The sequence below is a fragment of the Carassius gibelio genome, chromosome B1 (assembly GCF_023724105.1).
Source record: "Carassius gibelio isolate Cgi1373 ecotype wild population from Czech Republic chromosome B1, carGib1.2-hapl.c, whole genome shotgun sequence".
Lineage (NCBI taxonomy): Eukaryota > Metazoa > Chordata > Actinopteri > Cypriniformes > Cyprinidae > Carassius > Carassius gibelio.
The window spans coordinates 35,134,731-35,150,720 of NC_068396.1; the positions used below are offsets into that span (position 1 = coordinate 35,134,731).

The 15,990-nt window shown below is 39.8% G+C and overlaps 2 protein-coding genes across 8 annotated transcripts in view; both read right to left on the reverse strand.

Moving 5' to 3' along the window:
- Window positions 1–15,990, reverse strand: part of LOC127949407 (NACHT, LRR and PYD domains-containing protein 3) — a 156,056-nt gene that overhangs the window by 27,914 nt on the left and 112,152 nt on the right. The window lies entirely within an intron of this gene.
- Window positions 1–15,990, reverse strand: part of LOC127948937 (glutathione hydrolase 1 proenzyme-like) — a 34,792-nt gene that overhangs the window by 10,740 nt on the left and 8,062 nt on the right. Inside the window, exons 2-3 of the mRNA XM_052545805.1 lie at window positions 4,156–4,335; window positions 3,878–4,011 (exon numbers count right to left, since the gene is read on the reverse strand). Of these exons, the coding sequence (XP_052401765.1) occupies window positions 3,878–4,011; window positions 4,156–4,335 (314 nt within the window). The remainder of the gene's footprint in view (window positions 1–3,877; window positions 4,012–4,155; window positions 4,336–15,990) is intronic.

Below are 15,990 nucleotides of genomic sequence, written 5' to 3' on the forward strand. Positions count from 1 at the left end.
ATACATGTGTGTGTGTGCATCAGAAATACATTTCTGAATCTTGTCCTGTGCATTTGTGAATCTTGAGTGCATTTGTAAATGTTGTTTGCATTTCTGAATTGTGTGTGTATTTCTGAATTGTGTGTGCATTTCTGAATTTTGTATGCATTTTTGAATCTTCTTTGCTTTTTAAATTTTGTGTGTGCATTTGTGAATTTTGTGCACATTTGTGTATCCTGTGTGTGTATTTATGAATTATGTGTGTGCATGTATGAATCCTGTGTGTGCATATGTGAATGTAGTGTGTGCATTTATCTTTATTGATACTCTTTTGGATCCATACTGTAGAAGCCTGTACCCATAACATTAACTTTAAAATCTGAATGACCAACATGGAGGTTGGTCCAGGAACCTGGTCAAGGTATGATTTGCTGATGAAAAAAAAAACCTATATTGTCTGTTAAGTGTGTCACCATAATTGCACTGTAAATATATATTTATAAATATATATATATATATATATATATATATATATATATATTAGAGCGCAGTCTCGAGGCTACCCCCCGGCCTGCGAGGGGCAATGGGGTTATGTGACGAGTGGGGTGGGGCCGAGAGACGTGGGAACAGGAGCGAGGCCGGTGGAGTGATTGGAAATGAGCGACACCTACTCGACCCACCGTTCTCGAGTCCCACGGAGGAGATAGAGGGATATAAAACCAGAGCATGTTTATTATGTAAACATGTTTATTTTGAGCATTAAAGTTTTATTTTGATTGTCCGCCGGATCCCACCTCTTTCTTCCCATAGTTATGGAGTTTGTATCATTACACAAACATTACTACAAAAAATAGTTTTCCAGTTGTTTAACGGTCTGTGTGTTATTGACTAAACATTTTTTTTTAACTTTAAAATAAAGGCAATTGTCATGATTATTATCTGCAAAAGTAGAATATTAACATGAGATGTATTTATAATTGAGTGATGACTGAGCATTGGTGATGAACAGCTGCTGTCATGGACGTAGAATTAACAATAATTTTAATAAAACGAAATCATCCGCCACACTTTTTTGGTCTGTTCACGTTGAGATTTTTCAAGGGCTGATCTATAAATATTTATATCCATATTTAAATAAAAAATAAATAATATATAGTCTATTAATGACCTGGTGTTTTATCCCAAAATGTGAATTATAGAGTGCTAAACACACTCCTTCAGTGTATGTTTCATTCATACTCAAAGCCGGAGGGCGCTCTTGTGCAAAAAGTCCAAAGGGCGAAGAAGCAGTAGCAACTTATGACCATAAACAGTAAAAGGAATGGACACAGCAACCCCACTGGATTCAACGGAGACAAGGAAGTCAAATAGAAGCATGCACGTCCAGGGGGTCGAGCGTATTGCGCTGACTCAAACCAAGCTTGATGACATAGATGTCACGTGAGCAACCTGTCTGACAATTGTAAATCTTCTAATCGCTGTGCTAAGAGAAATCTGATTCACCCAACGAATCTTGCAGATGTTGTTGAATAATTCTGTCCCGTTGCTTGTATGGACTCTCTATGGGCTTCTCCCTTGACTTCATGCCTCCACTTCCCCCGATAGCCCCATAAACAGTAAAAGACTGCCTGCGAGCTTCTTCTCCTGTCCATATGATAATTTCTCTACTGTGTGACAGAGAGTCACAGGTTATGATGCAATCGTTATCCTATTTTTTACAAATCTGCTTCTACGGGGCCACAATGTAAGACACAAGGTAATGGAACCTTTTATACATTTTTGTGTTTCACGAATTCACACTTACAAATAATTAGCTGAGTTATGGTATGTGTATTTGGTGTGCTGTCCTGGGAAGGGTTCCGAGCTCAGGAATGGCCCGAAACTAGAGTACTCGAACTTTAATCGGGCCATAAAAGTTTGCCCCGACAGGACCCAAGCCCGACAGGTTTCAGCCCGAGCCCGACATTTTGACTGACAGCTTTTTAAAAGCCTGAACCCATTTACAGCCCGACATTATTCAAATGTGTGCACACACACACAGCTCTTTTGCCTTTAGTCAAGAATGGCTATAACGAAATTAAGATAAAGGCTCTGCCAGATTTGCTTTCGCACTAGCAGCTGACATTTAATAAAAGAATAATGCCAACATTAGTGTAAATACTCTGTCCACATTATGCATTTAAGATGAATAATGAATATTTAGTTATCATTTGAAAAACCTTTACTCACAGAGATTAGTCTAAGCCTAAATGTTTTGTGGAGGAAAATGATTGAATCCACTGAAGATGGCTTCAGCGCGTTCCTGCGCTCACTGATGGTGCGCCATTATTTACTTATTATTCTTATTATAAACATGGTCAAAACTTTTCCACACTTCAGACTTTGCTTTAGTTGCTGGTGCAACCAAAACTTAATCACTGGAGTGCAAGCCCGAGCCCGGCCCTGAGCCTGCGTAAGGTGATATAAATTAAGCCCGAACCCCACCGAACCCATCGGGTTCTTTGTGCTCGCTGTATCGGCTGGGTCAGAATAGTGAATAGTGCATAATGACAGCTTGGTGGCTGTAAAAATGAAAGGTTGTCTGGCCAGAAGGCTCTTGCCGGCATCCAATGGGAGCACACGCATCAAATAGGTAAGCCTCACTGGCCAAAGGATGGAATGGAGGTAAGGATGGAGGTAAGTTTGTCTAGCTGGAAGGTTCTCACCGACATCCGATGGGAGCTTCCTACTCACGGCATCAAATGGGTAAACCACTCCGGGCGTAGAATGAAATGTAAGTAGTGGGTCCGGGAGGCTCTCGACAGCATTTGATGGGAGCACATGCATTGAATGGGTAAGTATCGCCGGCCATAGGAAGGAAAAGGTAAGGTTACCTAGCCTGGAGGCTCTCACCGACGTCTGATGGGAGCACACGCATCAAACGGTTTAGCATCGCTGGCTGTAGAGTAGAAAGGTAAAAATGTCTGGCCAGGAGGCTCTCACCAGCATCTGGTGGGAGCTCAATACTCGAGGCACCAGATGGGTAAATCTCGCCAACCATAAAATGGGAAAGTTGGGGTTGAATAACTGGGAAGCTCTCACCAACGTTTGGTGGGAGCCCATGGCATCAAACGGGTAAGCCTTCTGGCCATAAAATATGAAAAGGTAAAGTTTTCTAGCCGGGAGGCTGTCGCTGGCATCTGGTGAGAGCTCAATACTCACAGCACCAGATAGGCTTGCGTCACCTGATGGAGAGTTCAATACACAGAACAATTTGAGATGTCTAAATGGGATGCTATGAGGATTACTTCCGTAGTGGTTTAGCAAATCCAATAAGCTGCTTCTGATAATGTCTGAAAATCTTTGATCGGCTTGCATTCGAAGTTAAGCGTACGATGAAATAGAATTTCCTATCCTGTCTGTGTACCTCGAAAAAGTGCCATGGATCTGGATGCATGGGCACAGCTTAAAGCAGAGGTGATGTCATCCTTTCCCCAGCCAAGAGATTAAGAATGTTTTTTTGTGTGTATGTGTGTGTGTGTGTGTGTGTGTGTGTGTGTGTGAGATAGAGAAAGAGTAAGAAAGAGAGAGAGAAGGGTCACACAGTGGAGTCAGCTGTCTTAACCGTCCATGGCTTGTGTTCTGCAAACACATACGAGCTTCATCAATGTCTGTCACGTGACTATGTTCCCCCTTCGGGCTCCAAATGATGGTAAAATTAAGGACATTATTAAATGTCTTTACAATTAATTTGAAAGAGTAGAGTAGTGCTCTACATTTACATTTTCCACATCTGAGTGTAGTTTGGCGTGTATGTGGCTAATTATTTTATGTTTGTGTGTAGAGTTAATATGCAAAAATAAAGTTTTTTGAAGAGTTAAAATAGTTTTGAAAAGAACTTCTCTCAAAACTCCTGTACCTGTTGATGCATTATAAATGGTGAAAACCACCCCTCCTCCGATTCCCATACTTTGAGCATTAACCAGACTCAAACACAGCAGAGTGGCGATAGCAGCATCAACTACTGAACCGTTATGTGTCTTCAAGATGTCCCTGCAAACACAAAAAGTTCTGTGCTAATTTAGGTGAAAAACAATGAGCCCATATGAGTAGTGTAAACTCTAGGGCTGCAAAAGTCTCATCATTCATGCAAGTAATCTCTCCCAGAAACATAAATGTGGCCCTTTGAAATCATACCTCCCGATCTCAGAGCAAGTCCCGGCATCTGCAGCAACTACTGCTTTAGTGTAACACTTCTCAGAGGAGGGTACAGTGGCTGTTAAGGTTGGTGTTACAGTGGGTTTTAGAGTGAGTGTTAGAATGAGTGCCAGAGAAAGACCCACAATCAAAATAATCCCCAAGGCAACCAACAAATATCTGAAAGCAAACAACCAGAGTACAGTTTGACATATCTAATATAAATGCGTATCTCTTTCTATTATAAACAAGACAAACCTGTCTAAATTAGTACATTTTGAATTTATGGGAATTTTCTTTATCATTATTATTATTATTATTATTATTATTATTATTATTATTATTATTATTATTAGGCTGTAATCTACTGTATTTTGCAGCAATAAGCGTGATTTTAATGGCAATTTTTTTTCAGTAGGAAAAATATTTACCTTCCAACATGACATTGACCCAAAGCACACAGCAAAACTGAGCATACAGTGGTTAAAGTAGAAGAAGGTGAATGGCCCAGTCAGAGCCCAGACTTAAACCCCCACTGAAAATCTGTGAAATGACTTAAAGACTGCAGTCCTTTTTCCAACTCGTGAACCGGTTTTTTTTTTTTTTTTGTTTGTTTTTTTTGTTTTGTTGTTTTTGTTTTACTTTTTTTGTCTTCTCTCTCTCTCTCTGACATGTTGGTGTTATATCTTTCACTTGTAAACCCTTACCAAAAAGTAGTCTACTTCAAGTTTATTTTATTAAGTGTACTTAAGTAAAGTTCAAGTATATTTTTAAGTATACTTCATGTAGCAAGTATACAAATATCAGTGTTCCAGTAGTATACTTGTAAGTGTACTGTTTCAATACTCCTTGGGAATAAATTGGCCCACTTTTATACTTTTAAGTATACTTTAAGTATAACAGTAGCAACTTTGAGTACACAACTAGTTTACCTCTATGTTTGTATTTTGTACTGCAATTATACTAAAAGAATTTGATTTACTAATAGTTTACTAAATAAATACTTTGTACACTGAAGTATAGTCTCAGTAAACTACCAGTTTAGTAGTTTTATACTGCAAGTATACTCATAAGTTTTCTTTAAGTGAAATGTATATCATACTTTAAGTATACTACTATATCCCTATTTAGGTTTTAATTTATTTTTTACATTAATATATGAACATACAAATATCCAAAGTAAGAACAGGTATCTGCTTGTAAACAAAAACATTTCGTTCTAGCTTCATCCATTCTTTAAACACTTTAATGTGGGTTAGTTACAAATAAAGAAATAAATAAAGAAATAACATTTCGAACAAAAAGTTGGAAAAAGAATGGTGAATCCAATATGAATTGGATTCAGAATGATAATCAAAATGTAGATGGAGTTGGTCAACACCTCAAATCTTGATTGTAATAATTAGCTCTTCAGCAGTCAACATTTTATTCCATAATGTTACAGTTTTGATGCGGTTTCATGTCAGATGATCATGTCAGGCTCTGTCCCAAATGGTGCACTTCATGTGGACTTTCGGTCTCGTGGACTTAAATTGCGTGTGCTCACTGAGTCTACGAGTACGTAGAATGTCCCATTCAGCAATTTAACGCTCTGAAGTGTGCTCAGCAGCACCCCCTTTGTACCCTTGAAGCGGTTTTCCATAGATGCAAGCTCCCCACACTTTAATTACCCAGGAATCCTTACGAAATGCCAACCAGACAACGGATTGGAGGAGATTTCGCTCAAGAGCAATTGATGACATGGCTGAGAAGAAAATATTGAAGTGTAGATATTATTATGGTTTTTATGACCTAGATGTACATTTTACCAGTTGTTACCTACAGTTTTTTACAAACATTATGGTCATCGACCAGTGGTTGATATCTCAAACATAATAATAGTGCATTGAATAATACGATCGCATTATGATTCGTTAAATAAATAGAACTGAATGTCAGGGCTTATGTGTATACTGAGTCATATGTAAACCTAGTATTTATAGCTAAACCTGTAAATTAATCTGGAACTCATGCACATGCTTATTATGTGTTGAAATTTTAATCTTAGTTCAAATGGAACATTGTGTATTATTAAAACTTTGTACATTACTGAAATAAGCATGTGTATATTGTTTAATGCCCAGGTGGCAAAAGCAACCAGACCAGACCGTTATTTCCGGCATGACGATCGAGTATGTCCCAAAAATACCTCTCAATGCACCCTTGTGGACTTGTGCCAAGGGCCCTATAGGTCTGCACTAGATGATGTCACCAAAGTGTGGACTCTGAGTAAGTCCACAAGACCGGAGTGTACCATTTGGGACAGGGCCATGTGTTAGTATCTGGTGTCTTTTTTTTTTTTTTTTTTTGGAAATTCTGTACAGAAGATGTGTACTAGCACCCTTTACCATAAAACAATGAAAACACAGATTCTATGAGCACAAGTATATAGCTGAAATATATTTTGAATTTTTGTAAGTATAAGTCAAGTATACTTATATGTAATTTTAAGTATATTTCTGAGAAGTACATAAAAATAAACAAAGTATACTTTCCTATTTTTAGTTTAAAAGAAGTATACTAATAGCACACTTGAATAAACTTCTTTTTCATAAGGGAAAACAGTTGAATAAAAATAAAAGCTAATTTGTTGAGAGTGCATTGGTGGGTTTTGTTAAATGTGAGCCAAAATCATCACAATTAAAAAAACCAAAGACTTAAACTACTTCAGTCTGTGTGCACTGAATTCATTTAATACAAAAGTTTCACAATTAATCAATTGACAGCACTAATTTATATTAAAATGGGGATTAAATGGGAATCAAAAAGTTGCAAACTGAAATACACTGAAAAAAGATACAACTAAAGTGAGTTCAAAAAATAAGTAAAATAGTTAAATTACATCAACTTTGATATTGAAGACATCAAGTTCACCTTATTTTCATGAGGTTATTCTGAGAAAACTTTATGTTCAAATAACTATATTTATCATGTTGCAAATACTTAAAATGAAAATACAGTAAATACAACTTGTCAAGTGTAAAAAAAAATGGCATTTTTCACATTAGTACCTCTAAACAAGCCTTTTTTTTTTTTTTACTTATAGTGTTGTGAGATAGACAGATACCTCATGCTACTTGTCATGATGAAACACTTCCTTTTTTGTATAAACAGATGTTTCAAGATATCAGAGGGCTGGACTGATATAATCTGTGGAAACAAAATGAATGCTGCATGGTTTAAAATCATCCTGATCCCAAAATTAGATATTCAATGTACAGACAGACAAATATTTTATTTGATAAGGATAATTGTGTCACCGTTTTTAGCTTTTTTATCAAATCTATCAAATATAATCATAACAAGCCTCATATATTAGAACAATACATTATTAACTGAGAAGCATTAAATACCATGCATTATTATAACAAGACAGTGGTATATTGTACAGTAGTTATTTATGAATTATGGTTAAATCTCAACAAGCAACACAAAAAAAAATATATATATATATATATATATATTTGTCCCTAATTCTACAGTAGTTTGTGTGGATTAGAAAAACATAAGAAAAATATTAATAATAATAATAATAATAAAGTAATAATTATAATAATTTAATATCGGACAAGAGAGCTATTCACCCCAAAGAAAATACATACATACCTTGTCGTCTGTGAATACAAAGTCTTTTTATTTGTAGCAGCTGATAGCTGATCTTGCTGGTGTCTTTATATTCAAAGTTATATTTTATTCAAACATTTGCAGAAATCCACATGGAGCAGAAAAAATAAAAGGGCCTGCATCGACTTCTACATGTGTGATGAGCTCCTAAACGCCACAGGCTATGTATTTTGTGAGGTGTTGCTTTGAATAACAGAAATACTCCCCAGACCGGTTTGTATAGTCTGAACCAGTTACTGTCTATTGGTGAGAACTTATGTGATGATAGTGTTTCACTAGGGTTTCACTTTAGTTTTTCAAAATTTTCATGCAAGCATCACACATAACATTTCACAACTTTACATTTTAATTGCAGATAAATTACACTGCAGTAGCAAAGCAAAAATGGATGGTTAGTGTTTGCTTTAGTTAGTATCTTCATTTCTTATACCTGTTTTTCTTAATTTGTTTGTGTTTATAAATCTTTTCAAAAGATACCACACTGGACCAATCAGCTGTGAGCAGCGACTTATGTCTGATGCAATAAAGCCACTCCACCTGTATTTCCTGCTTCAAATTAAACACTTTGCAGTCCTAGCGTGACAGGATATTTGCACACATATACCAGGATACTGATCACTTCTCGAAACAAAAGATGATGGGGCTAAAGGTTAGGACGATTCCAAGGGCCCGGTGAGGAAGAGCGGGCCCGAACTGTGTTTATAAAACACATTTGTTATGGCAAAACAAGCCAAGAAAACAGATAAGATGATAACTATGTGTTGGCACATTTAACATGGTATATTTACACACATATACCAGGACACTGAGCACTACTAGAAGCATTGAGCCACAAGTCAATTCACAGTGTCATGTTGTTAACAATCAACATCATTAAGAAAAGAGAAACACGAGAACTACACTTGACTTTAGCGTGTTCAGATCCTGGAGGGCCGGAGCCCTGCAGAGTTTAGTGAAGTGAAGTGACATTCAGCCAAGTATGGTGACCCATACTCAGAATTTGTGCTCTGCATTTAACCCATCCAAAATGCACACACACAGCCATTTATGCTGCGGCGCCCAGGGAGCAGTTGGGGGTTCGATGCCTTGCTCAAGGGCACCTAAGTCATGGTATTGAAGTTGGAGAGAGAACTGTTAATGCACTACCCCCACCTACAATTCCATCCAGCCCGAGACTAGAACTCACAACCCTTCGATTGGGAGTCCAACCCTCTAGCCATTAGGCCACGACTTCCCCAAAAGTCTAGGGTTGGTTTAGCTCCAACCCTAAGTCAAACACACATGAACATGCTACTCAGTGTCTTCAGGATTACTAGAAGTCACGAGCACATCTTCAAGTCCTCAAAGAGTTAAAGTTAATGAGATAATTAAATGACTGATTAAATGATGAACAAAACGTTTCATGCTGCAACGAAAAGGCATAATCAAATGAGTGGGTAGCATACTTTGTTTACATAAGTTTCAATAAGTACAACCAAGTCCTTTCAGGCAAGTCGTGCCACTCGGCCGCCATCTTGGCAACGCCTCCGGGCAGCTATTTCATAATAACAAGACCAGGTCCCCTCTAAATGAATGGGCAGAGAGTCAGAACTGCACTTTCACTGGTGACCGGGACATAAAAACAGCATGTATAGAAACAGCAGTGAAATATGATAAAAATCGCTGAAAAAAGTTGATGACTTAAAATAAGGTTTAAAATGCCTTTTCCCCCTCAGGTTATACCTTTACTACGCATGCGCAAGGGTTCCTCAACTGTGCGCATACGTCAGTGGAACCAGACGATAGGCTTAAATGTTTCCCGGCTTGACTGTTAAAAGCAGATGATTGGTTTTCCAGCGGAAGGGGCAGGACATGTGCACACAACCGCCATCTTTGCCGTTACGGATTTTCCTTATATAGTTGTATTTAGGATTGAGGAAGTGACATGTCTCTTATAAACTGTCTCTGGTACAACTTAATGAGCGCGGATGGATGCCAAGATGGCCGAGTGAGTAGGCGCTTTTTACCGAGCTCTGCAAAGAAAGTTTTGGGAATGGTAAAATTAGATGTATTATCTCGCCAAGCACTATTATTTTGTTTTCATAAATACTACAGCACTCGTAAAACGAGATATTGAGCAATACCAAACCAACGCGAAAGGAAAAGCTAAATCCAGATGCTAGCAACATTACTCTTAAGGCTGGCAATATTTTAGTTGATAACTGTCACGTTTATACCTACACTTTCCTGCCTCTCGCCACTGCAGAAGTCTTTATGGATTAATTTCCAATGCTTCCTGTCACTCCCAGTAAGTCGCCAGCACCGAAGAAAATTATGTACTCAGTCGGATCTGAACAAACCAACTCCAACGATATCATAGCTAGCCTCTCAGCTCTGATAAACACGCAGTCAAACAACATTGAAAGCATGGTGAGTACCAATGAACTTAAAATTGAAGGTCTTAAAAAGACAATTGACTTTGTGTGTGCAGAGATCAAAGATGTAAAAAGCAAAGTGTGTACACTCGAGGTGAAAATGGCAACAGAAGAAAAACGAATAGACACATGTCAGCAAAGGGTCTCGGTGTTAGAGAGATACTCCCGGAGATGGAATCCTAGACTTAATGGAGTTGAAGAATCAGAAAAAGAAAATGTATGAAAGAAGGCCATCGAGGTCTGTCAGGGTGTTCTGCCGGAGGAAAATAATAAGCTGGCTGATGAGACCGAGAACGAAGAAGCAGACTTTGGCCAGTGACTAAAAAAGCCAGAGAGGAGGGCAAACCAGCCTTCTTGGTTGGTGGTCGCGGATTTGTCAACGGATCAGAAGTCTCCCTGCCCACCTAAGATACGGACTTGCCTGCTGCTTGATATTGTAATGTTATAGTTTTTGTTGGACTGTTACTAGGACTTTAAAAAGGCACTTTAATTTACGAAATGCTGCCATTACTTTTATATGAAGTAGGGAAGGGAGACGTTACGAATGGGATCTCGCCCAAGAGCTCAATCACCTTAGAGTGGTACAAAACGAGCCAATGGTACACAAAGTACCTTGGTCTGCGGAATTTGCATCGCGAGCTCCGCCCCGCAGAGCGGGTATATAAGAAGCAATGCGAGCAACTCGCATTCAAGTCTTCACTGAGGAGCCGAGCCAGTGACCCGGCAGTTCAGCGGAACAGCGATGTGGCAAGGGGACGTAACGTCTCCGTTACATACGTAACCAAGACGTTCCCTTTCAGTCGGTCACGCTCGATGTTACGAATGGGGTCCCTTACAAAACGCCACATGGCTGTCTTCCAGCGACCCGTGTGAGTGATAGCACCCTATCGTGAGGCTTTACTCTCTAACTTTACATTTTAATTGCAGATAAATTACACTGCAGTAGCACAGCAAAAATGGATGGTTAGTGCTTGCTTTAGTTAGTATCTTCATTTCTTATTCCTGTTTTTCTTAATTTGTTTGTGTTTATAAATCTTTTCAAAAGATACCACACTGGACCAATCAGCTGTGAGCAGCGACTTATGTCTGATGTAATAAAGCCACTCCACCTGTATTTCCTGCTTCAAATTAAACACTTTGCAGTCCTAGAGTGACAGGATATTTGCACACATATACCAGGATACTGATTACTTCTCGAAACAAAAGATGATGGGGCTAAAGTTTAGGACGATTCCAAGGGCCCGGTGAGGAAGAGCGGGCCCGAACTGTGTTTATAAAACACATTTGTTATGGCAAAACAAGCCAAGAAAACAGATAAGATGATAACTATGTGTTGGCACATTTAACATGGTATATTTACACACATATACCAGGACACTGAGCACTACTAGAAGCATTGAGCCACAAGTCAATTCACAGTGTCACGTTGTTAACAATCAACATCATTAAGAAAAGAGAAACACGAGAACTACACTTGACTTTAGCGTGTTCAGATCCTGGAGGGCCGGAGCCCTGCAGAGTTTAGTGAAGTGAAGTGACATTCAGCCAAGTATGGTTACCCATACTCAGAATTTGTGCTCTGCATTTAACCCATCCGAAATGCACACACACAGAGCAGTGAACACACACACACACTGTGAGCACACACCCGGAGCAGTGGGCAGCCATTTATGCTGCGGCACCCGGGGAGCAGTTGGGGGTTCGATGCCTTGCTCAAGGGCACCTAAGTCATGGTATTGAAGGTGGAGAGAGAACTGTTAATGCACTACCCCCACCTACAATTCCATCCAGCCCGAGACTAGAACTCACTACCCTTCGATTGGGAGTCCAACCCTCTAACCATTAGGCCACGACTTCCCCAAAAGTCTAGGCTTGGTTTAGCTCCAACCCTAAGTCAAACACACATGAACATGCTACTCAGTGTCTTCAGGATTACTAGAAGTCACGAGCACATCTTCAAGTCCTCAAAGAGTTAAAGTTAATGAGATAATTAAATGACTGATTAAATGATGAACAAAACGTTTCATGCTGCAACGAAAAGGCATAATCAAATGAGTGGGTAGCATACTTTGTTTACATAAGTTTCAATAAGTTCAACCAAAGTCCTTTCAGGCAAGTCGTGCCACTCGGCCGCCATCTTGGCAATGCCTCCGGGCAGCTATTTCAGAATAACAAGACCAGGTCCCCTCTAAATGAATGGGCAGAGAGTCAGAACTGCACTTTCACTGGTGACCGGGACATAAAAACAGCATGTATAGAAACAGCAGTGAAATATGATAAAAATTGCTGAAAAAAGTTGATGACTTAAAATAAGGTTTAAAATGCCTTTTCCCCCTCAGGTTATACCTTTACTACGCATGCGCAAGGGTTCCTCAACTGTGCGCATACGTCATTGGAACCAGACGATAGGCTTAAATGTTTCCCAGCTTGACTGTTAAAAGCAGATGATTGGCTTTCCAGCGGGAGGGGCAGGACATGTGCACACAACCGCCATCTTTGCCGTTACGGATTTTCCTTATATAGTTGTATTTAGGATTGAGGAAGTGACATGTCTCTTATAATCTGTCTCTGGTACAACTTAATGAGCGCGGATGGATGCCAAGATGGCTGAGTGAGTAGGCGCTTTTTACCGAGCTCTGCAAAGAAAGTTTTGGGAATGGTAAAATTAGATGTATTATCTCGCCAAGCACTATTATTTTGTTTTCATAAATACTACAGCACTCGTAAAACGAGATATTGAGCAATACCAAACCAACGCGAAAGGAAAAGCTAAATCCAGATGCTAGCAACATTACTCTTAAGGCTGGCAATATTTTAGTTGATAACTGTCACGTTTATACCTACACTTTCCTGCCTCTCGCCACTGCAGAAGTCTTTATGGATTAATTTCCAATGCTTCCTGTCACTCCCAGTAAGTCGCCAGCACCGAAGAAAATTATGTACTAATTATGTACCAGTGACCCGGCCGTTCAGCGGAACAGCGATGTGGCAAGGGGACGTAACGTCTCCGTTACATACGTAACCAAGACGTTCCCTTTCAGTCGGTCACGCTCGATGTTACGAATTGGGTCCCTTACAAAACGCCACATGGCTGTCTTCCAGCGACCCGTGTGAGTGATGGCACCCTATCGTGAGGCTTTACTCTCTAACTTTACATTTTAATTGCAGATAAATTAAACTGCAGTAGCAAAGCAAAAATGGATGGTTAGTGCTTGCTTTAGTTAGTATCTTCATTTCTTATACCTGTTTTTCTTAATTTGTTTGTGTTTATAAATCTTTTCAAAAGATACCACACTGGACCAATCAGCTGTGAGCAGCGACTTATATCTGATGCAATAAAGCCACTCCACCTGTATTTCCTGCTTCAAATTAAACACTTTGCAGTCCTAGCGTGACAGGATATTTGCACACATATACCAGGATACTGATCACTTCTTGAAACAAAAGATGATGGGGCTAAAGGTTAGGACGATTCCAAGGGCCCGGTGAGGAAGAGCGGGCCCGAACTGTGTTTATAAAACACATTTGTTATGGCAAAACAAGCCAAGAAAACAGATAAGATGATAACTATGTGTTGGCACATTTAACATGGTATATTTACACACATATATCAGGACACTGAGCACTACTAGAAGCATTGAGCCACAAGTCAATTCACAGTGTCACGTTGTTAACAATCAACATCATTAAGAAAAGAGAAACACGAGAACTACACTTGACTTTAGCGTGTTCAGATCCTGGAGGGCCGGAGCCCTGCAGAGTTTAGTGAAGTGAAGTGACATTCAGCCAAGTATGGTTACCCATACTCAGAATTTGTGCTCTGCATTTAACCCATCCGAAATGCACACACACAGAGCAGTGAACACACACACACACACACACACACTGTGAGCACACACCCGGAGCAGTGGGCAGCCATTTATGCTGCGGCGCCCGGGGAGCAGTTGGGGGTTCGATGCCTTGCTCAAGGGCACCTAAGTCGTGGTATTGAAGGTGGAGAGAGAACTGTTAATGCACTATCCCCACCTTCAATTCCATCCAGCCCGAGACTAGAACTCACAACCCTTCGATTGGGAGTCCAACCCTCTAACCATTAGGCCACGACTTCCCCAAAAGTCTAGGTTTGGTTTAGCTCCAACCCTAAGTCAAACACACATGAACATGCTACTCAGTGTCTTCAGGATTACTAGAAGTCACGAGCACATCTTCAAGTCCTCAAAGAGTTAAAGTTAATGAGATAATTAAATGACTGATTAAATGATGAACAAAATGTTTCATGCTGCAACGAAAAGGCATAATCAAATGAGTGGGTAGCATACTTTGTTTACATAAGTTTCAATAAAAAGTCCTTTCAGGCAAGTCGTGCCACTCGGCCGCCATCTTGGCAATGCCTCCGGGCAGCTATTTCAGAATAACAAGACCAGGTCCCCTCTAAATGAATGGGCAGAGAGTCAGAACTGCACTTTCACTGGTGACCGGGACATAAAAACAGCATGTATAGAAACAGCAGTGAAATATGATAAAAATCGCTGAAAAAAGTTGATGACTTAAAATAAGGTTTAAAATGCCTTTTCCCCCTCAGGTTATACCTTTACTACGCATGCGCAAGGGTTCCTCAACTGTGCGCATATGTCATTGGAACCAGACGATAGGCTTAAATGTTTCCTGTCTTGACTGTTAAAAGCAGATGATTGGCTTTCCAGCGGGAGGGGCAGGACATGTGCACACAACCGCCATCTTTGCCGTTACGGATTTTCCTTATATAGTTGTATTTAGGATTGAGGAAGTGACATGTCTCTTATAATCTGTCTCTGGTACAACTTAATGAGCGCGGATGGATGCCAAGATGGCCGAGTGAGTAGGCGCTTTTTACCGAGCTCTGCAAAGAAAGTTTTGGGAATGGTAAAATTAGATGTATTATCTCGCCAAGCACTATTATTTTGTTTTCATAAATACTACAGCACTCGTAAAACGAGATATTGAGCAATACCAAACCAACGCGAAAGGAAAAGCTAAATCCAGATGCTAGCAACATTACTCTTAAGGCTGGCAATATTTTAGTTGATAACTGTCACGTTTATACCTACACTTTCCTGCCTCTCGCCACTGCAGAAGTCTTTATGGATTCATTTCCAATGCTTCCTGTCACTCCCAGTAAGTCGCCAGCACCGAAGAAAATTATGTACTCAGTCGGATCTGAACAAACCAACTCCAACGATATCATAGCTAGCCTCTCAGCTCTGATAAACACGCAGTCAGACAACATTGAAAGCATGGTGAGTACCAATGCACTTAAAATTGAAGGTCTTAAAAAGACAATTGACTTTGTGTGTGCAGAGATCAAGGATGTAAAAAGCAAAGTGTGTACACTCGAGGTGAAAATGGCAAAAGAAGAAAAACGAATAGACACATGTCAGCAAAGGGTCTCGGTGTTAGAGAGATACTCCCGGAGATGGAACCCTAGACTTAATGGAGTTGAAGAATCAGAAAAAGAAAATGTATGAAAGAAGGCCATCGAGGTCTGTCAGGGTGTTCTGCCGGAGGAAAATAATAAGCTGGCTGATGAGACCGAGAACGAAGAAGCAGACTTTGGCCAGTGACTAAAAAAGCCAGAGAGGAGGGCAAACCAGCCTTCTTGGTTGGTGGTCGCGGATTTGTCAACGGATCAGAAGTCTCCCTGCCCACCTAAGATACGGACTTGCCTGCTGCTTGATATTGTAATGTTATAGTTTTTGTTGGACTGTTACTAGGACTTTAA